Source organism: Balaenoptera physalus (genome assembly GCF_965194825.1).
Source record: "Balaenoptera physalus genome assembly, chromosome: 5".
Taxonomy (NCBI): Eukaryota; Metazoa; Chordata; class Mammalia; order Artiodactyla; family Balaenopteridae; genus Balaenoptera; species Balaenoptera physalus.
In genome coordinates, this window is record NC_138884.1 from 105,842,355 (window position 1) to 105,863,526 (window position 21,172).

The 21,172-nt window shown below is 44.5% G+C and overlaps 2 protein-coding genes and 1 long non-coding RNA gene across 4 annotated transcripts in view; all 3 read left to right on the top strand.

Annotated features, from left to right (window-relative positions):
* The first annotated feature begins 68 nt into the window (after positions 1-68).
* QDPR (quinoid dihydropteridine reductase) lies at positions 69-17,585 on the top strand. The gene is made up of 7 exons (XM_082462670.1): positions 69-247; positions 2,495-2,587; positions 6,062-6,158; positions 8,371-8,511; positions 12,526-12,634; positions 13,653-13,736; positions 16,906-17,585. Exons 1-7 carry the CDS (start codon positions 149-151, stop codon positions 17,009-17,011), a joined length of 729 nt encoding a protein of 242 aa, XP_082318796.1. The 5' UTR covers positions 69-148; the 3' UTR covers positions 17,012-17,585.
* Positions 13,744-16,899, top strand: LOC309661225. The gene is made up of 3 exons (XR_014263907.1): positions 13,744-14,675; positions 15,030-15,289; positions 15,609-16,899. It is a non-coding gene; the product is annotated as an uncharacterized lncRNA (long non-coding RNA).
* Positions 17,586-17,712: 127 nt separating the features above from the next.
* LOC309661217 (uncharacterized protein) overlaps positions 17,713-21,172 on the top strand; it is a 174,956-nt gene continuing 171,496 nt past the window's right edge. For both annotated transcript variants that reach the window (XM_082462675.1, XM_082462676.1), the window contains exons 1-2: positions 17,713-19,299; positions 19,608-19,663. Coding sequence is in view for 1 of the 2 variants with exons in the window: in XM_082462676.1 (XP_082318802.1) it covers positions 19,263-19,299; positions 19,608-19,663 (93 nt within the window). In the remaining variant the exon portion in view is untranslated. The remainder of the gene's footprint in view (positions 19,300-19,607; positions 19,664-21,172) is intronic.

Below are 21,172 nucleotides of genomic sequence, written 5' to 3' on the forward strand. Positions count from 1 at the left end.
GGGTGGCCGCGCGCTAGGCGGCGGCAGCGGGCTCGTCTCCGGGCGCGGCCGACGCGCGGTCCCTCTTGGCGGCGTAGGCGGCCGGGGCGGAGCGCCACGTTCGTGCTCAGGGCTTTCGGAGCAGCGGAAGCCGAGCCGGAGGAGCGGGATGGCGGCGGTAGCAGGCGAGACGCGCCGGGTGCTGGTGTACGGCGGCAGGGGCGCGCTGGGCTCCCGATGCGTGCAGGCGTTCCGCGCCCGCAACTGGGTAATTCGGCGGGCTGCGGGCGGGCACCGTGGTGACTGGGGCCCAGAGGGACCTGCCGGTGCAGCGCCGGAGCGCGGTCTGGAAGGAAGCTGGGGGCCCCCGAGCACCCCCAGACATGGGTGCTTGCACATGTATGCACACGTCTGCACGTCTGTTCTGTCTCCGAGTGCGTGCGTACCCCGGGGCCCGAGGTGCAGGGCCTTTGCTCTCCAAGGAGAAAGGTTCGGGGGCATGCGGCGGCTGCTCCGTCGGCCTCTTCCAGGCCCGGAAAGTCTGGCACGACTCGAGAGAGAATAGAGACGGAGGAAGAGGTCATGAGAGGGAAGGATCTGGAATCACATTGCTTGCCTGGGGTTATTAGCTCTATGACCATGAATGGATTGCTTAACGTCAGCGAACTTGAGTTTCCCCATCCGTAAAATGGGGATAATAATAGTGTTTATCCCTTAGGGGAGTTACGAAGATTAAATGAGATGAATGGCGTCGTTGCGCATAAATTGTAAATTGCTTGACTCGTGGTAAAAGCTATTTAAATGTTAGCTATTATTGATATATATACATATATATTATTGATATATACCTTTGTTCCATTTGCTTTCGTTGTATGTGATACTTTGAAGCCCCTCAAATGCCTTTTGTTTTGCAAAGATTACTTCTACTACTTTGCATAATCAGTAGCCGCTCCCCAGAAAGCAGCAAGGAAGAGCCGAGGTTGTCCCGAGCCTGTGGCGGGGTCAGGGATCCCGACCCCAGCAGCCACAGGGCTCCGCGCACGCCCACAGTTTCTTCTTGCTTCAGCTGTTTTACTCAGGGACCTCACTCTGGGGAGCTTTCATGGGTGTTTACTTAGCAGCAGCCTGAGCAAGGGTGCGCTGGGACCAGAGAGAAAGGGTGCCAGGGTTTTCTTCTTACTCACAGTCTGGTATAGGAATATGCTTCGAAGGATTCTAAATGCATCACCTTCCCACCATTTACCTGTCTTGGGGTATCTTCCGAGGTCTTCAGCCGTGGATGGTGGTGACAATGGGAACATTTAAGGACTGCCAGCCAAAGGCCAAGCACTGTGCTCCTACATACTTAGTTTCCTTTACTGTTTCCTGTAACTTTAATACAGGGCTCCTGTATCCACCTACATTATAGATACAAGGGCTGTGCTTCCTCCCGGTGGGGGCACTTTGGCCCTTTGACTTGGTGAATCTGCAGAGCTGATTTACCTGTGACTCTCTTGTCTTTCTCTGCCTTCCTTCCTGGGGGCTCCGGGAGGGCGGGGATAGAACCTTTTCTTTGTCTCAGTATCCCCCATGGCTGTGACACAGAAGTAGTGAGTGTTTTGAAAGGATGCTGTGTTCTTCAAAGCTTGTGGTGGAGATGCTTGTCTCTGGGACCTTCAGACTCCCGGACCTTAGAGCTTTCTGAGTAAGAACCATGTGTCACCTGTGCCAGCAGCTGTAGAATCTTACATTTCATTTAATTCTCACACTAAAACTGTTCATTGTTGACAACCCCCATTTTACAGGTGAGGAACCTCTGCAGAGCGGGTGAGCGAGAAAGCCGCTATAGGGCAGAACCAGGATTCAAAGCCTGATCTGATTTCCGAACCCACAGTCATCCCTTTATGCTCTGGGACAGTGGTCGGAAAACTCCAGTTCTCCGTGGGTTGAATCCTGCCTGGCACCTTTTTTCATAGAGCCCAAGAGCTGGAAATAGTTCCCCATTTTTAAATGGTTGAAAAGAAATCAAAAGAAGAGTAATATTTTGTGACATGTGAACATTATATGAAATTCATAATTCAGTGTCTGAAGTTCAATTGGCACACAAGCCACGCTCATTCATTGATTCATTTACTGTTGTCTATGGCTGCTCTCCAGCTATAATAGCAGAGTTGAGTAGTTGCAACAGAGGTTGTATGGCCAGCAAAGCCTAAAATATTTACTCTCTGGCTCTTTACAGAAAAGATTTGCAGACCCCTGGTCTAGGGGGTCTCTGCACGATCAGGGTTTGGCTTTCAGAGGTGAGAGTGGAAGAGGAAGAGGTGTTTGGGGGCAGAATGGGCTAGCCTGGGGCTCAGTAAGGGGTACACTGGCTGAAGCCAGATGCCCTGCAAAGAGTGCGAGAGGTCGGTTGCTAGATCCTTTCTCTAGGAGGTTTTCATGTAAGCCTCTTACGTGCCTCCACTCCCCGAGTCCTGGGCATGGATCTTTAACAACTGACTGTCTCTTGACCGAAGCTGTTTTCTCGTTGATCCAGTGGGTCGCCAGCATCGACGTGGTGGAGAATGAAGAGGCCAGTGCCAGCGTCCTGGTTAAAATGACAGACTCGTTTACGGAGCAGGCTGACCAGGTAAGTCTAGAGAAGGCCCTACCGCGCATGTGATAGGGGAATGCTGGGGAGAGGGTTCCACTGGCTGTGTGTTCTTCCTTTTTTTCAGGTATTATTTCTCTAATTATGAAAGGCATTTGTGCTCATGGAGGGAAATTTGGAAAAAATGAAAAAAAACACAAAGATAAATAGCCCATAATTCATGTCTAGTTAGCTCACTAGTTAGTTCACATTTTGGCCCATTTTCTTGTCTTTCCTATGCGTACTGTATGTTATTAGTTTTACAAGTTGAGATGAATTCGTATTTTATATGTTATGGTCAGCTTTTTTTTTTAAAACTTAACCTTTAACTTAGATACTTATTCAGATCACTTAATAAAACCTGTGTTGACATGTAATTTTTCTTTGTGTGGATTGGTCACAGTTTGTTTAGTTTGCACTTCATTATACATTTAAGTTTTTTGCAAGGTTTTCTTTTTTTACCATTATCAAGAATACTGTGGTGAACTTCTTCGTCTCTATCTCTGATAATTTATTTAGCATACATTCTAAAAAGTGGGCTCCCCCCGTTCAAAGCAAGAATACTAACAAAGCAGGTTGTTTCTAATTATAAAATTATAGGCTTACTGTAAAATAAGTCAAACAAAACTATACAAATATATAGGTAAATTGTGAAATACCCCTCTTTCTCTCTGTGATAGTGTCACTCCCCCCGCCCAGAAGGAAGCACTGTTAACAATTTGATGGATATCTTGGTATAAATATCTGAGATGCTCTTAAGCGGTTCTGCCTTTCTGAAAGAGCTGTCCCACCAGCCGCATGAGGATGTGCTTTATATGGTTCTCATGCCAACCCTCAGCTATTTCTTATAACAAATTTAAAAAATTTTAAAAGTAGTGCATGTATGATGTAGAAAATACAGTAAAGCAAAAAGGAGAAGGAAATCATTTCTGTTCTCACGATGCAGTTAATATTTTGTTGTATTTTCTTCCACTCCATTTCTCCAAACGTATACATGTATAAATCTAAAAATTTAAAAAAAATCCTGGGACTTCCCTGGCAGTCCAGTGGTTAAGACTCTGTGCTTCCACTGCAGGGGGCATGGGTTCGATCCCTGGTTGGGGAACTAAGATCCCGCATGCTGTACAGTGCGGCAAAAATCCCCCAAAAAACCCAAATAAATTATGACTATACTGTAACTGCTCATTTGCTCTTCCTAAAGCATCATGGTTTAGAATATAAGAACCCAGCTGACTTATTCCAAAATGTAGATTTTTGTTGTCCTTACTTTTTATAATATGCTCCCAATGTTTCCCATACTTAATGATATTATTGTCTTTAATGGACCTAATAGTAAAACTTGACGTGGCTTCGTTGTGTGTTAGACACCATACTAAGTGCCGTATTTGCATTTGCATTAACTCAATCTCTGTAAAACAGTTTCTTATTTTATCTTCCTTTTAGAAATGAGGAGTCTGAGGCATAGAAGTCCCTGGTGTTTGCTCCAGGTCAAAGCTAGTAGGTGGCAGAGCTAGGATTTGAACCTGGGCAGTGGGGGTTTTGATGTCTGTGCTCTTAACTGTACCTTAAGTTGATTCTCAGCAAAATAGCTTCATGTGAATAAAGTAATGAAAACTAAAACCAAATGCTAGGGAGGCACCTGGGCTTGGATAGCAGCAGCTCCTCCAGACGTGGTTCTCTGTAATCAGTGTCTCTCCTGCTCCTTTAGTTGCAGGTTTCTGATGTCTGTATCCCTTTCTGAATGTGAAGTTGTCCGCATCTGAGTCTTGACTATACAGTGCATCTTTACGATGAAGGTTGGGAAATGCCTTCATTATTATAAGCTTAGCTTTTAACATCTTTAACCCCTCCTGTAGGAGACTCTCTCATCCCCTAGTCACTCAGTTAAGAATTTCTGGACGAAAACATGACATCCAGTTTTTGTTTCTAAAGCTCCAGAAGAGGAAGTTCAATCCTAATACACGTAAAATTGGCCCCCTGGATTGGAAATTCACGATGACGGTGATAAGATGAAGAAGTGAGAGAAGTACTAAATCTTTAGAAAACTATTGGGCAGAAAGCAGAATTTAAGGGGAAGGAGTTTTAAAATGCCTCGTTTTAATTTTATTATAAAAATAAAAGACAGAGGTTGTAGAAAAACAAATCAAGCAGGTGCATTGTTGCTGTGGGCTTCATGCTTCCCTAAAATGTAGAGAGCACAGCTTGTGTGCCTGTACAGAGGTCAGGGGAAATGATCCAATTTCCCGCAGCTGGGATCTGGGCTCTTGGCAACAGGGTGTGGCTTAGAAATCAAGGGAGGGACAGCCAGGGAACCAGGGTAACAGGAGAAAGGTCAACAAAAGCTAAGTCAGGATTAGGTGAGATACTTGCCAAGGGATGTTCAGGAATCTTCTTAAAATGAAAGCTTTAGGTATAGAATGTACGGAGAGGAAAGATTGGTTTCCATTGCCGAAGCAGTCTCTTTGGAAGAGTAATTTTTTTTTTCTTTTGGCTGGGTCTGATGGTTTGCAGGATCTTAGTTCCAGGGATTGAACCCGTGCCCTGTGTAGTGAAAGTGCGGAGTCCTAACCACTGGACCTCCAGGGAAGTCCCTTGAAAAAGTAATTTGAGGCTTGGAAATTGTTAGGGAAAGCAGTCAGAGACTGAAATGTTACTGCTGGGAGAATTACACCATTTACACTTAACACCATTGTGTTAAGTCTGAATAAGACTGATCTTAACAAAGCTATTGAGAGGCTGTGGTCCTTTCAGCCATTCCAGAAAAATATGGTATAGTGGTGAGCATAGCTGCCTTCCAGAAAAATATGGAAATGGGTCATGGGTAATGACCAGGGTTGTCTGTCTTGTCAGACTTTTGTTTTAATAAATTGTAACAAAAGGACATGTATATGTTTTCAACACTTTAAACATTTTAATCAGACAGAAATAGAGAATTAAAATGAACCCCCATGTACTCATTATTTACCAACATTTTGCCATTGACTATTTTTTATTGCTTTTTAAAAAAAATAATTTCTCTTTGGCTTTTTCTTTCTTGGAGTTGCAGTTAATGGGATGCTTGTATTCCAAGGAGAGTAGAATTGATTATTTCAGATTATGATTCTGTGATTTGCAAAGAAAGTCGACAAAGAAGTATACCAGAAGGCTAGCTGTAGGCAGTGAAGCCCTAGGTGAATTTTTTTTTAAACTTTTCCTACTTTATTTATTGTTTTATTCCAGGGATGCATATGTCTCCACCCTTTAGATATTCAGAAGAAGACTAGGTTGCTTTATAAAAATCACACTGAAATGTAGTCGAGCTTCACTATCCAAATGTCCGTTATAAATTGGTCCTGCATCTTATTTTCAAAGTATTAATTGCCAGGTACTGTGAACTGACTTAAAAAGAAGTGAAAAATAAATGGAGGTGACTGTGAAGATGTCAGCCTGTTGAGGTTTACCTGACTATGCATCTTCCCAACCCTTTTATTTCAGGTGACCTCTGAGGTTGGAAAGCTCTTGGGTGCAGAGAAGGTGGACGCGATCCTTTGTGTGGCTGGAGGATGGGCTGGGGGCAATGCCAAGTCCAAGTGTGAGTCCTTTTCTGAGTTAGTCATTTTCCTCTTCTCTTTGTCCAGGTGCGTGTGGATGGGTCTATACTATCTGTCAGGTCAGATGTTTTCCTGTATGTCTCCCAGAAGCTTTACCGTAGCTGTGAGGTAGAGATCAACACCCCGTTTTACAGATAAAGAAAAAACTTCCCATAGAAGGGGGTTAGGGCAGAGGGACCTTGAGATTGATGTTTAAAAAAGAGACAAAATGAAGTCAGCATTGTTTCTACCCCAGTCTTTCAGGGCTTGTTACTGGGAGTTGGGGGATGTGAATGGAATGGAGAGATCATTCTGAAGATCAGAAGGACTCAAAACTGAGCTTTTGTTAAAGCTGAGTATATTTTCCATTTTTATTATGAACATTTTCAGATATACAGAAAAGTTGAAAGAACAGTTCAACGCACACCCTAATGTCCTCCGTCTAGATTCAATACTTGTTAACATTTTCTATACTTGCATTCTCTTGCTTTCTTACATGTGTGTCCTCTGTGTGTGTATTTTTTTGTTGTTTTTGATCATTTGAAAGTAATTTGACACTTCACTATATTTCAACACGCGCCTCCAAAGATGAAGCCATTCTCCCACGTTATCGTAATACCATTCTCATACCTAAGAAAATTAACAGTGATTCTATAAGATTAATAGTATCAGCTCATGTTCTGATTACCTCAGTTTATTCCATATCTTTCATAGTTGTTTTCTCTAAATTTGTTCCAGTCAGGGTTTATGTACTGCATTTTATTGTTGTTTTTAGTCTCTTAATCTAGAATGTTTTTTTTTTCCCTGTGACAGACTTGGCAGGTCCAGGGCAGTTTTCATATAGGCTGTCACCCACACTGAATTTGTCAAACTGTTTCTTTAAGGTATCATTTACCTTGTTCCTCTGTCCCTGGTATTTCCTGTGAACTGGAAGGTAGGTCTAGAGGCTGGCTTAGATTCAGGTTAAATATTTTGAGGTGAGAATGCTTCCTGAGTGATGTGGACTTCACGCTGCATCACATAGGGAGCTTACCATGTCACGTGGCCTTCTATATCCGGAGTGGTGCCAAATTTCATGCTTGGTTAAGGTGGTAAGCTGATAGATTTCCATCATAAAGGTTCATTTTTCTGTTTGCAATTGTAAGTGAGCTATGGGATGGTACTTTGTCATCGTATATGAATATCCTGTTCCCAAACACCTTGAGAACCCCAAATTCCCAAAACCTAATGGTTATAAGCATCCATCGGTAATCTCTACCTGAGTCAGTCATCCCACTGGGGATTGGAAAATGGTAGTTTTCTAATTCTGTCATTCCTTCTACATTTATCAGCCAAAGCCATTTAAAAAGGAGTTGATTTTCTGTGAACCGCACTTAAATTTGAAATTGGTATTTTGTGTGGTGATCAGGTTGGCAAAACACCCTGATGGCCTTTTGTGTATTTTGGTAACAAGAAGTGATAAATGTGGGTCCGTCCATTTTTTTTTTGTAGTTCTTTTTAGCAGGGAAATGCAGTACCTTGGTTGTCACCTACTGAAGACCCCTCCTCCTGTATCAAGAGGGCTCTCTTTCTGGGTCATGGGTGCAGCTTCACTGGGTTCTGTGTGTCCTGTGAGGGAGGAAGGGGACAACTGTTCAGCTGGTGATGTGACACTCCTTACCACTTATTCCTCTTCATGTCTCTGGAAGACCAGAGGGTTAAAGCAACTGCAGAATGGTTGTTATTTCAGCTTTTTTTAAAAGAGTCTTTAAAGCTGGCATTAAACTTTCAGCCATAAAAAATGAAATCAGCATTGTTTCTACATTGTTTCAATGTACTGCATAAAAGCCCTCTTTATGTCCAGATGGTAATAGTCCCTGAGCTTTTTATCACAGATAAAACCTGACTTAGATATATAGGTTCTAATTATAGATCTAATGCCCTTTATAAAGTAGGGCAATGTTTGAATTAAAGCCAGTCCTGCATATTTGTCAACAGTCCTCATTTATTGGCTGACGTTTACCAGTTTACAGGTGAGGAAGTTGAGACTCAGGTGATCATGTGGCCTGGAATCGAACCCCTGTCTCTGACCGCAAGCCCTGGGCTGTTTGTATTAGATCTCCTTGTAGGCACAGAGCGGCCGTGAGGGCTTCCTGGAGTGTCGGGCGTCGTGAGTCGAGCTCACCTGTCATTTTCTTCCCTGTGAATGCTCACCTCATGTGTTTCTTTGCTCAGCTCTCTTTAAAAACTGTGACCTGATGTGGAAGCAGAGCATGTGGACATCGACCATCTCCAGCCACCTGGCCACCAAGCACCTCAAGGAAGGAGGCCTCCTGACCTTGGCAGGGGCCAAGGCCGCCCTGGATGGGACTCCGGGTGAGCCTCCATTTCCCTGTCTGTGAAATGGGAATGCTGACACTTGCTCGCTGGGGTTGCTGGACACTTCTGTGAGATGAGGACTCTTAAAGCCCTTTACCGTCTCAGGTGCTTTACAGTTTGACGGATTTTGCTTCCTTTTAGGCCCAGATTTTTTTAGGGGAAAAACTCCTGATCTTTTCATTTGCATTGTCCTCATGTTCGCGGTGGTGAAGGACCGCTGTAATCTGGCAGCCCCTCATCTTGTTTATTTATCTGTGATGCACCCAGGGAATGAATGGCGTTGCAGTAGCTATCAGCTAGGTAATAGTCACATTGTGTTCATGTGTCCCAAGGATAGTGTGAGCTGTAGAGCGAGAGACGCTGAGGTAGATTCTTCACCCTAGCTGTGTGGCCTAGAACAAATCATTTGTTCTCTTTGATGACATTTCTGCTGTAGTTTCCTTAATTGTAATATAGTGACAGTAATATCTACCTTGAAGAGTAGTTATAAGGTGTTAGAGGTATTAATATGTACAAAGTGCCCAGCACATGGTAAGTCTTATTATATATTCTCATTTAATCCTGGGGTAGAGGTCATTATTATCTTTTTCATTTTACAGATAAGGAAACTAAAACTTAGAGAGGGAAAGTAATTTGTCTGGGTTATGCAAAAAATAAGTTGCAAACGTACATTGAATTGAAACCCTGATCATTTTTAAATTCTGTGCTTTTTTGTTACATCATGCAGATCCAAGTTCCCTTTGCATTTTGTACGCCCTGTGTTAGCTTGCTAGGGTTGCCATAACAAAGTACCACAGACTGGGTGGCATAAGTATTTTCTCACAGTTCTGGAGGCTACAAGTTCAAGATCAAGGTGTCAGGAGGGTTGCTTTCTTCTGAGGCCTCTCTCCTTGGCTTGTGGATGGCTGTCTTCTCCCTGTGTCTTTGTCTTCCCTCTGTGTTTGTCTGTGTCCAAATTGCCTCTTCTTAGAAGTATACCAGTCATATTGGATTAGGGCCCACCCTAATGACCTCATTTTAACTTAATTAACTTCCGTCTCCAAATACAGTCACATTCTGAGGCATGGGGGTTAGGACTTCAATATCTGAATTTGGCTGGGAGGCACAATTCAACCCATCACTCTCCCTTTGGGATCGGGCTAAAAGAATTTAAGCAGGGGGTCAGGGAGTTAGCACAGGGAGGCAGAAACTGTCTTATCTCGACTACCTACGTAGAACTCTTCTTAAAAAGAGGGGGGGGAGCTTTTTTGGGATCTCTTTAGTAAGTGGTAGAAACCTGGAGCACCTTTTTCGATTTTAATGTAACTAACTTAACTGTGAGGCTCTTACAAATTAATAATTTCTTGCCACTCATTTTCTTATTATGTTTCTCAGAGCATGTGATCTTACAAGTCCATGGCAATTGCAATGATTAAAGCTGTGCATATGTCAGATGCTAGTTTGGTTAAGATCTGATTTTTATTAAAGGTGACATAGAGCAGAGGTACTAGAAAATAAATAGAGAAATGAGTAATAGCTTGACATTGAAAAAAACCCTAGGACTGAAAGACTAATTTTTCTGAAGGACAAAACAGTCTTCTACTTGCCTTTGGCTTGTACATATCATTCTTTGCTTATAGTTTCAGATACTGATTAAGACTATGGGATCTGGAACTACACGGGTTGGTTTTGTATTGTGGTTTTGCCATTTAGTTGCTGTGCGATATTTGGCAAGATACTTAACCTCTCTGAACCTCAGTTTTGTCATCTGTAAAATGAAGGTAAATAGTAATACCTCCTTTATATGGTAGTTGTGACTTGTAAACATCTTAATGGATGTAAATGGTTTAGAAAAGGTATTAGAATCAGTAATAAATGTGAACTATTATTATTATTTACTCCAGGCTTACTTTTGCTCAGTTACTCTTGCTTCAGATGTTAATAAATTTGTTCATCTTTCAGCTCGTTAGTTAGATGTTGTTAAATTTGAGTCATGAAATCTTTTAACTGATTCGGACCCCAGAAAAATCTGGGGAAATCTGTGAAAGCAGGTGATGAACAGGCTTAAGAGTCCTTCAAACCCAAGAAGACTTGTTCAAAAATAGAAAGTTTTTCACTTGGGAAGATACTGAGAAAACCCTCACCCTCCTATTTCCAAGGTTGTATTTGTAGACTGTCCACTGGAGCGTAAACTGTATGGAAGTGATGGTGATCACTTTTGTTTGCCATTTAAGGATCTGTTTTATGTTTGGAAATCAGTCCTTAGGGACTACACTGATCATTTGGTAATTGAAAAGACAGTTTTTATCTTCTTAATGAAATGCATTTTTTTCCGTATCTTGCCAATGATGCCCTTACCCGCATTGTGTAGAATTCTGTGGAATTAAACCATTAGGGCTGCTGGCTGCTTGTTTCTTTCTACATCTCATTCCCTGCTTTCATGCTGTTTGAGTGGAATGAAGAGAGAGTCCCAGGAGTTTGCTGGGGACAGGGGCTGAACGAATGAGATTCATGCACCGGTTTATTTTAATTACTGTTAGATCTTCCTGCCATTGTTGGCCTCCTGCCCCTAATTAAACAGAGAAGCCAGGTTTGGTGAAATGTTCTTCTTGTACTTCTAAATAACTTTTTGAAACCTTGACCCTCTTTTGCAATTTGAGGTTACTGTGGAAGCTGTTCAGTGATTGGTTTCTTGGCTGGGCTGTGAGCCCCACCTCCCCCTGGACCTCTGATGCCTCCTCAGTTGTTATTCTTTAAACAGCATGCCTGCTGGGGTTTTTAAGGGCGCTGCTGACCTTTGGAAGTAGTGGTTTTCCGAAGGTGGAGGGGTGTTGACAGCAATTAACCATTCTTTGTTACTGTGATAGCTGCATTTAGTGCACCTACAGCTGGGTGCTGTGGGGAACTTTGGAGAGGAGAGAGATCTCGCTTGCCATGTGTCTGGGGGGGTCAGACGGAACCCTGTACTAATTAGCTATTGTATTCAGTATATAGACTGGATAAACAGCAAGGTCTTACTGTGAAGCACAGAGAACTATATTCAACATCCTGTAATAAACCATAATGGAAGAGAATATTAAAAAAAGAATGTATATAGATGTATAACTGAATTACTTTGCTGCACAGCAGAAATTAACACAACATTGTAAATCAACTACTTCAATAAAAAAAGGCATGCCTTACTTCTGTCAGCAAGCATTTGCTGACTGGTGGGAGGAAAGGAAGGCTAATAGGTTGCTAGTATGCCCATATGTCACAATTGCTCAAATGGTATACTTTATTTTTTTATTTTTTGGCTGTGCTGCGTGGCTTGTGGGATCTTAGTTCCTGGACCAGGGATCGAACTTGTGCCCCATGCAGTGGTAGCGTGGAGTCCTAACCCTGGACCGCTAAGGAATTTCCCCAGATGGTATGCTTTAAACAAGGAGTTGGACTCCAGGGCATAGCACTTCTATTAATTTGATGGGAAACACTTATGGAAGTCCTACCCTGTCCTGAGCCTAGAATTAAGTACTTTATCCCCATTTTACAGATGGGATAACTGAGGATTAGAAAGGTTTTGAGAACCCGCCTGGATTTCTTTAGTGGTAAGTGGAAGAGCTGGGCTTTGAACCTGCGCAGCCTGACTCTAAAGCCTGCGCTTCAAATGACTGCTCGGTTTTGCTGACCCATTGGGCACCCAGGGTGGGTGTCTGCAGGCTGCTCACAAGCAGTTGACGATACAAGGGTTCAGAACTCTTGCGTGGCTTTTAACCTCTCCATTGGCCTCGGTGCGAGTCTGTGTGTGAGCCTGGGCCTATTACTCACCCTGTCCGAGCCTCCGTTTCCTTAGCAATAAAAATAAGATTAACCTCATGGCTTCTGTGATAAATGTTAAGTGCCAGGCAAATAGAAGGTTATGTCCCTTCCACTTTCTCTCCACGGACGTCCCTGGTTCTCTTTTCCCGGCCTCCTCTGGACCTTGGTGTGGTGTTCTTTGGACATACCAGTGGCGGCCAGTGGTCACTGAAATGTTTTCTCCTTATTTCCCAGGGATGATTGGCTATGGCATGGCCAAGGGTGCGGTTCACCAGCTTTGCCAGAGCCTGGCCGGGAAGGACAGCGGCATGCCGTCTGGGTCTGCTGCCATCGCCGTGCTCCCGTAAGTCTCCCCCATCTCTGCCCCACGGCTGAGAGTTCACATGTGTCCTAGAGTCAGTCTACCCCAGGGGCGCGTGTGTGCCGTCACCTTGGCTTCTGAAATTCACCAGAGGCCCTGAAGATACCTGTTTAGGTTTTGGATTATCCTGAGCTTTCCAGAATGGTTGCTTGGCTGATGGGATGGGTCTCTCTTGCCTCTGTCTTTCTTGTTTTCTTTCCTTTCTTCTAGCCGTCCCTCCCTCCCTCCTTGTTAAAAAATAGCGTACACATTTAATTTTATTATTTGTAGTTCTGTCTTTCAAGTCATTATAAGGTCGGTGTGGAAGAGAGACTGTATTAGGTTTGTGGGATGGGGGAGGGGGAGCTTGGGGAAGAATCTGGGAAACTATGGGGAGACGTTTCTGGAGGGATTCCAGGACCAAATGGCTTGTTTCTTAGCTGTGGTCCTATAAAGAGGATGTCTGTCTGCTAGGGGACTGGGCTGTCCACGTATTCATTTGTGGGCTTCTGTGATTCTGTGACGTGGTCTCACAGCTATTTTGAATGATTTCCGAGGCCTAAAGGTTCTTGGGAAAGTCATACATATCTGAATTCTGTATTCCCTTGCTGAAAATTAGAAGATTTCATGGAAAACAGCCACAAAATGAAGGAAGAGGCTGTCTTTTCCCCATATTTAAAGGAATATTATGATTACACTTACAAAACCTGAGAAATGAGTCTGCCACATTTTAGGGAGTGAACGGAGACATAAACAGCAGAACAGTTTACTTTAGTAAAGACACTGTTTCAGAAAAAAGGCAAAACATGGCCCTTTCATTTTGTTCCTGTCTGCCTGAAGGGTGAGTTCTGAAGCGCTTGGCGGAGTCAGGCTGGGATGTGATCTCTGTAACCGTGGACGGCTTCCTGGCCTCTCTCTGATTATCTTCGTGTGATCTCTCCACGTATTTTCCTGGCCAAGGAGGACCTGGCAGCTGTTGTTCTGAGGGGGAGGCACATGTGACACGCTTATCTCTGTGCAGGGTTACCCTGGACACACCGATGAACAGGAAATCAATGCCTGAGGCCGACTTCAGCTCCTGGACGCCCTTGGAATTCCTAGTCGAGTGAGTATCACAATCATTTCAGTGACTCAGCAGCTTCCATTCTCTGCCTCTTGTGGGAGAAAGGACAGGCCCATGTTCTCTTGGCTTATCAGCCTGGGTGGTTCGTGAGGGCCTGACCTCCGAGGGCACCTTGCACCTCATTGTCAATGTCACGGGGTGGAGGGGTTGATGGTGCCGACCTGAATCCTGGCTCCTCCACCCACCAGCTGGCCAATCGGAGCATGTTGTTTAACTGCTCTAGGCCTCAATTTCCCCGTCTGTATAATGGGGGTCGGTGATAATTGTTAGGAGGGTAAGACATGGAAGTGTGTGCCAAGGTCTCAGCACTGTGTGTGACCCATAGCAGGGCTGGGTAAGCCTGGAGCCTGTAAACCGTGTTCTGTCTGTTAAAGAGGAGCGGCTGCATGGGGTCAGCCGCTGATCTAGGTGGAACGTCTGGGCCCACATGCCTGAATTAGTGCCAAGCCACAAACCCACAGGAAGCATCCTTTGTCCCTGAAATCATATTCAGACCTTTGTGAATATGGGTGGCACTGGAAGGTCACGGAGAGAGTGCGCTCTTTTGTGTTTGCCTAGATCTCAGTTTCCCACACTCCTCTATTTAAGGGGGTGTTAAGCATGTGTTCACTGAGCACCCACTTGGGCCAGGGGCTCTGCTGGGCCCGGGGACGATGAGGAATAAGATGCAGGCCCTGCCTTCATGCAGTGGGGACGGACTCGCCCAGCAGAGCCAGTGTCTGAGCGGCTTTGACGGCTGTTTTCGCAGGATGTTTCTAAAGCTTGGGCTGAGAAGAAGCTTGCTTCTGTCCTGAGGTTACGTCTTATTTAAATGGAATTGGGAGATATTTGGGACTTTTATGTTTGGAACAAGCACTTACATGCCAGGCACTGTTTAAGCACTTCATAACCATGATCTTATTAAATACTCATAGCGGGTCTGTGAGGGAGGTGCCGTCGTCTTTTTTTTTTTTTAATAAAGGGGTATTGTTTTTTTTTTTTAGAAATTCACGTTCTTTTATTTATTTATTTATTTATTTATGACTGTGTTGGGTCTTCGTTTCTGTGCGAGGGCTTTCTCTAGTTGTGGCAAGTGGGGACCACTCTTCATCGCGGTGCGCGGGCCTCTCACCATCGCGGCCTCTCTTGTTGCGGAGCACAGGCTCCAGACGCACAGGCTCAGTAACTGTGGCTCACGGGCCCAGTTGCTCCGTGGCATGTGGGATCTTCCCAGACCAGGGCTCGAACCCGTGTCCCCTGCATTGGCAGGCAGATTCTCAACCACTGCACCACCAGGGAAGCCCGGTGCCGTCGTCTTTATCTAAGGTTTAGGGGCTCGGAGGCATGGGGAGTGTGGGCCTAAGGAACTTGCCCAGTGTCGCACAGCAGAGCCAGGATCTGACCCGGGCAGTGTGGCTGCAGAGCCCTCAGTCTTAACCACTGTCCCGACAGTTACTCCTGTCTTTGCCGGGTGTCGTGCTTAATGCTGGATTTGCAAAAGAAAAAAAATTTGAAGTTGTGGAAGGAACAACGCTTAAATGGTGTTTGCATTTTGAGTTTCTTTTTTTTTTTTTTTTAATTTTTAAAATTAATTAATTAATTAATTTTTGGCTGTGTTGGGTCTTTGTTTCTGTGCGAGGGCTTTCTCTAGTTGCGGCAAGTGGGGGCCACTCTTCATCGCGGTGCGCGGGCCTCTCACTATCGTGGCCTCTCTTGTTGCGGAGCACAGGCTCCAGACGCGCAGGCTCAGTAGTTGTAGCTCACGGGCCTAGTTGCTCCGCGGCATATGGGATCTTCCCAGACCAGGGCTCGAACCCGTGTCCCCTGCATTGGCAGGCAGATTCTCAACCACTGCGCCACCAGGGAAGCTCTGAGTTTCTTTTTAAAGGCCACTACTGCCAGCAATTCTTGACAGAGACGTTGACCCAGGACCCTAGATGGAACATCTGGGGCCACGTGTGTAAACGAGTGCTGGGCCACGACTGACAGAGGGTGGACTGGGACAGCCATGCCTTGTCCCAGAAATCATGCTCACCCATTTGTGGTATTTGAAAACTCACGTGACAAGTTGACATAAAGTTGGATTTGCAGTGTCTGTGAGCATGTTACCCTCTTGGCTGTCCATGGTTAGAATGGCGTTCTCTCCCACCCACTCCAGACGGCTGACAAGGAGGAGGGAGAAGTAAGACCATTTATTAACCTGCCTAATTAACACATACGCCTCTGCACATCCAGCTGTGACTGGTCTCCTTCAGAGCTGTCCCCTGAGCCCTGCCCCCAGAGACGGCTCAGGACACATGACAGTACCTTAGGGAGTTGGAGAAGCACTTGGGTTTTTGAGCCCACGTGACTTCCCTTCACTTGTTCAACCCCCAGAGTGGGAGCTCGAATGACTGGACAGCTAAACGTCAGCTGTGGTCCAACAGGTTACTTATCGGCATTAAAGATCCCAGGAGCTCCTGAGAGTTCTCCGGCGAAGGAAGGGCCAAGGTCCCACCTGGGGTTTGTGGGAGGGGATGGTATACTCAGCACCAAGAGTAAATATTTTAAAAATGATCAGCTACTTGTTAAACCTTGTGAATTCCTTGTGCCCTTTTTCATTCCTCTCTTCTTAGACGAGGTCTCCCGTCTTCCCCAGGCAGGCACGGTTGGTTGCCCCTCCCCACAGAGTTGTTTATTAAATGCCCCATTCCAACGCCGAACGCGTTTTATTGTAATAGTCTGTTTTTTCATCTTTTTCCATTGCTTGGCACAGCTGTGGCTGCTCCATAAATATTTGTTAACAAAAAAAATAATAAATTTTTTCTCTTTCTTCTTAAATTCTGGGAAGTGATACAACAACGTGTAAAGTATTGTGCCCATGTCTATCTCTTAGAATGAACTAATTAAAATCTTTTTTAATCACATAAAATCGTACCACCGTGTTATAAAGGATTCCAACAATGCAGAAAAATAGCAAAATGAAAACCTTGCCAAATCTAGCCACTCAGGAATTAGAAGGAGTAAAGTTCTGAAATCATCGGGGACCTAGATTTGTGTCCATGAGGCCTTAGAGGCTTTTTTACAGCTGCTGCTGTGCCCTCACCCCCCACCCGCCCAACCAGTAATGTGACCCTAAGCATGTGTCCAGATTTTTCCTTTTAAAATGTAAAGCTTCTCTTCTTTGTTCTAGAACCTTCCATGACTGGATCACAGAGAAAAACCGACCAAGCTCAGGAAGCCTAATCCAGGTGGTAACCACAAAGGGAAGGACGGAGCTTACCCCAGCATATTTTTAAGCTGCGTTTCATTGCCTGTGAGGTGCCTGTCAGAAAAGTCATTAATCTATTAGCGTGGCCACATCCGGCCTTGCATTTTTTGTAATCCTGTTCATGGTACAAGACAGTGAGTCCTATCTTTCTCTCATCTAATGTGCATTTGTTCTCCTAGGACAGTGTAACAGGTTTATGTGAAATAAAAACATGTGGAGCCCACAGATAGATAGCACTGTCAGTCTGTGTTAACCACGGAATTTAGGAGGTCTCAGGACGGCCCCCTCCGCTTCAGCGTCATGTTGAATTGCTTTTGAGGCTCTCTTTCTGTGTCCCTGCCAGTGGCTGTGTCCACCTGACTAGTTCAGAGATTTGTTGGGTCAGGGACATTTGGACCCTGAGTTATTTTTGAATGTTATGTTTATGTCACAGCCATAGTTTTTGTAGCCTCGAATTAAACTGCCATAAAACTCTTTCTGTAGTGTAAGCAAAATCCTGTGGACTCTGTTAAGGTACCTTTTTCCTGTGCATTTGCCAAGTGCGCAAGAGAACTACTTGTGATTGTTTGGAGTTTATCTTCTTAATAAATGGACTTCATTTACTGTGTTGTCTTTAATCAAAACACATCTTATAAACAGTCATAGATGAAGGTACTAGAATCACAGGCTGCTAGTGGTCTTCAGCCTGATGTTCTCAAAAAGGGGGGTGAATTCAAATCCTGAAGTAAGTGCTCTCAGCACAGTGACAGAGGCACGTTTCCTTCTTGGACGTTCCAGAATCTGAAGCTGGGGGGATGGCCCTGTGCATTTAGAAACAGTGCTCCACGTGACTGATACCGGCCATTCTGATTGAGAATTAGTGGTCTAGTGCACCCCATCATTTTACAGATGAGGAAACTGAGACCCAGAGCAATGACTTTCCATCCTTATGGCCAGTAAGTGGCAGAACTAAGCCCAGAACCCAGTCACCAGATGGCTGCTATTCATAAAGGCTTTTACCATGTGTTTTCTTTTTCAATTCTTAAAAAAAAATTTTTTTATTGAGGTAAAATTCACATAACATAAAATTAACCCTTTTAAAGTGAAAAAAATTGGTGGCATTTAGTCTGTTCACAGTGTTCTGTAAACATGTTCATCACCCCAAAATCCAGCCCCATACCCACTAAGCAGTCACTCCTCATTCCCCCTGTCTCCAGCCCCTGGCAGCCACCAATCTGTTCTCTGTCTGTGAATTTACCTGTTCTGGATATTTCATGTAAATACAATCATGCACTCTGTGGCCTTTTGTGTCTGGCTTCTTTCACTTAGCATGTTTTCAAGGTTCATCTCCTTTGGAGCAGCTATTAGCACTTCATTCCTTTTTGTGGCTGAATAATATTACATTGTTTGTATATACTACACTCCATTCATCTGTTGATAGACATTTGGGTTTTTTCTGCCTTTTGGCTGCCGTGAATAGTACTGCCATGCATATTCCTGTACAGGTATTTGAGTACCTCTTTTCAGTTCTTTTGGATATATACCCAGCTGTGGGGTTGCTCAGTCATCTGGTAATTCTGTGTGTAACTATTTGAAGAGTCTTTTTTGATTCTTGACACTGCATTTCAAGGAGATATTATCCAACTTTTATAGGAAAGAAGATGTGAGCGCAGAAAGATAGGACTCATTTCTTCAAAGTCACCCAATGCTGTGGTCTGAATGTTTTCTGTCCCCTCCAAAATTCGTACATTCATATCTTGAAATCCTAATGCCCAATGTGATGGTGTTAGGAGGTGGGGCCGTTGGGAGGTGAGCCCTTATGTATAGGATTAGTGCCCTTTTAAAAGCAGGTCCAGCAAGATCCCTAGCCCTTTAGCCAAGTGAGGACACAATAAGAAGTCTGTGACTTGGAAGAGGGCTCTCACCCAACCCTGCTGGCCCCTTGATCTCAGACTTACAGCCTCCAGAACTGTGAGAAATCAACTTCTGTTGATAAATCAGCCATTCAGTCTTTGGTATTTCATTATAGCATCCCGAGTGGCCCAAGACCCCCAGCCAGAGAGCAGTACAGCGGGAAGTCACAGCACCTTACATGCCCACTCTTCCATCTCATCCTCCCCAAAATACCTGAGATAGATGGTTGCCATTTTCAGATGAAGGAACAGTCCCATAAGTTAAGTGACTTGCTGAGGATACAATTAATTTCAGGAGACGTTTTCATTCCATTTAGAAACCAGACCTTATCATTGATTATTTAGATGTGTTTCTTTTCCTTTCCTTAGGCCTTACAACCTGGTGACATGCCAAGAGAATGTAATGGGATCAGGTGTGAGGAAGGTGGGATGTTTTTCCTCTTATGCTTTAGCCAGTCATTCAGCAAGTAAGTTTTGAGTGCCAGCTATGTAATAGGTGCTAATGTATGACATGCAGTGAATGGAGTAGGCAAAGCCCTCTGTCTGCCTTTCACTGAGGGCAGACACAATAAACAATGAAATATAGCCTGAATATAAGTTAGAGTAGGTGAAAAAGGTGTGAACTGTGAGGAAAAAAGAGCAAGGTAAGGGGATTAAGGAATGTTGAGGAGGTGGGGTTGCAATTTCAGACAGTGTAGAGTTATGGACTGAATGTTTGTGTCCCCCCTGCAGATCCCTATGTTGAAACCCTAAGCCCCAATGTGGCTGAAGATGGAGCCTCTAAAGAAGTAAGTAAGGTTGATTGAGGTGACAAGGGTGGGGCCCAGATCTCATACAATTAGTGTCCTTATAAGAAGAGACACCAGAGAGCGCTTTCTCTCTGTCTGTCTCTCAGTGCACACACCAAGGAAAGGCCACGTGAAGATACAGTGAGAAGGTGGCCGTCTGCAAGCCAGGAGAGTCCTTACAAGAACAAATCACCTGGCACCTTGGTCTTGGACTTCTGACCTCTAGAAAATTAAGTTCAGTCCTTTGGGCCGCCCAGTCTGTGGTATTTTGTTATGGCAGCCAGAGCTGACTAAGATGGTGAGGGAGGACCTCATTTGAAGAGATGACATTTGAGCAAATCTTAAAGGAGGTGCAGAAGTTAACCCCTTGGATATCTGAAGTATGAGTGTTTTAGACAAAAGCCCCACGGCATGAGTGTGCCAGGTATGGCTGAGGAGCTTAAGGAGAACTTGGGGACTGGAGTGGAGCGAGTGGGGTCAGTAAAGGAGCCATTGTAGATGAGACCAGAGACATGATCGTGTGGCGCAGAGGTTCCCAAACTTCCTAGGTCCGTGGTGCCATTAGTGTCTTAGCAATTTTTCATGGTGCCCCTACATCAAAGGAAATACTTAACAGTGGCTTTATAAATAGGTAGATCCTAACAATCTAATGGTCACAGTGGGACAGATATCGCTATGTTAACCTAGGAGATGTAAACTACCCTGTGGTGACCCTGTGAATTCCCTGGGGTGCCTGGTGCACAATTTGAAAATGGAAAATGTAAGGTGGTGTGCATTTTAGGGACTTTGGCTTTGGCTTTTGGCAGCCGTTGTGGGGATTTTGAGCAAAGGCGTGACATGATATATTTTAAAAGATTGCTCCAGCTGTTATGTTGTAGATAATCCTGAGACTGTTGTGATGATCCAGGCAAGAAATGATGGTGGCTGGGGTGGTAGCGGTGGAGGTGGTGAGAGGAAAGTGTATTCTGAAGGTAGAGTCAACAGGATTTCCTGGTGGACTGAATGTGAGGGTGAGAGAGAAGAGTCAGAGATGATTCCCAAGGTTTTTGACATGAGCAGAAGGAAGGACTGAGTTTTTTGCCAAATGTGATGGAGAAGGCTGTGGATAGAGCAAGTTTTGCTGGGAATATCAGGAATGTAGTTTTTTACTTACAGGTTTGCTCTTTCCTATCCCGGTGGTGATGTTGAATTGTATTTTGAGTCTGGAGTTCAAGAGAGAGATCTGGGATGGAGATGAAAACTTGGGGTCATGAGCATACAGTTGGCATTTAAAGCTAGGAGACTAGCTGAGATCACTAAGGGAGTGTGTCAGTGGCATCTAGGAGGTGGAAACCACACAGTGATGTAAGCAGGGCAAGTTTAACATGAAGAATTATTGAATAACAAGAAATTAACTATAGAGGACTAAAGAGAACCCCAAAGAATACCTTTTGGCTGGGGGAGAGTACTCAAGGAAAGACACATTTGGAAGACAGACCCCTCCCCAAGGCTGGGATCTGGACCTCATTG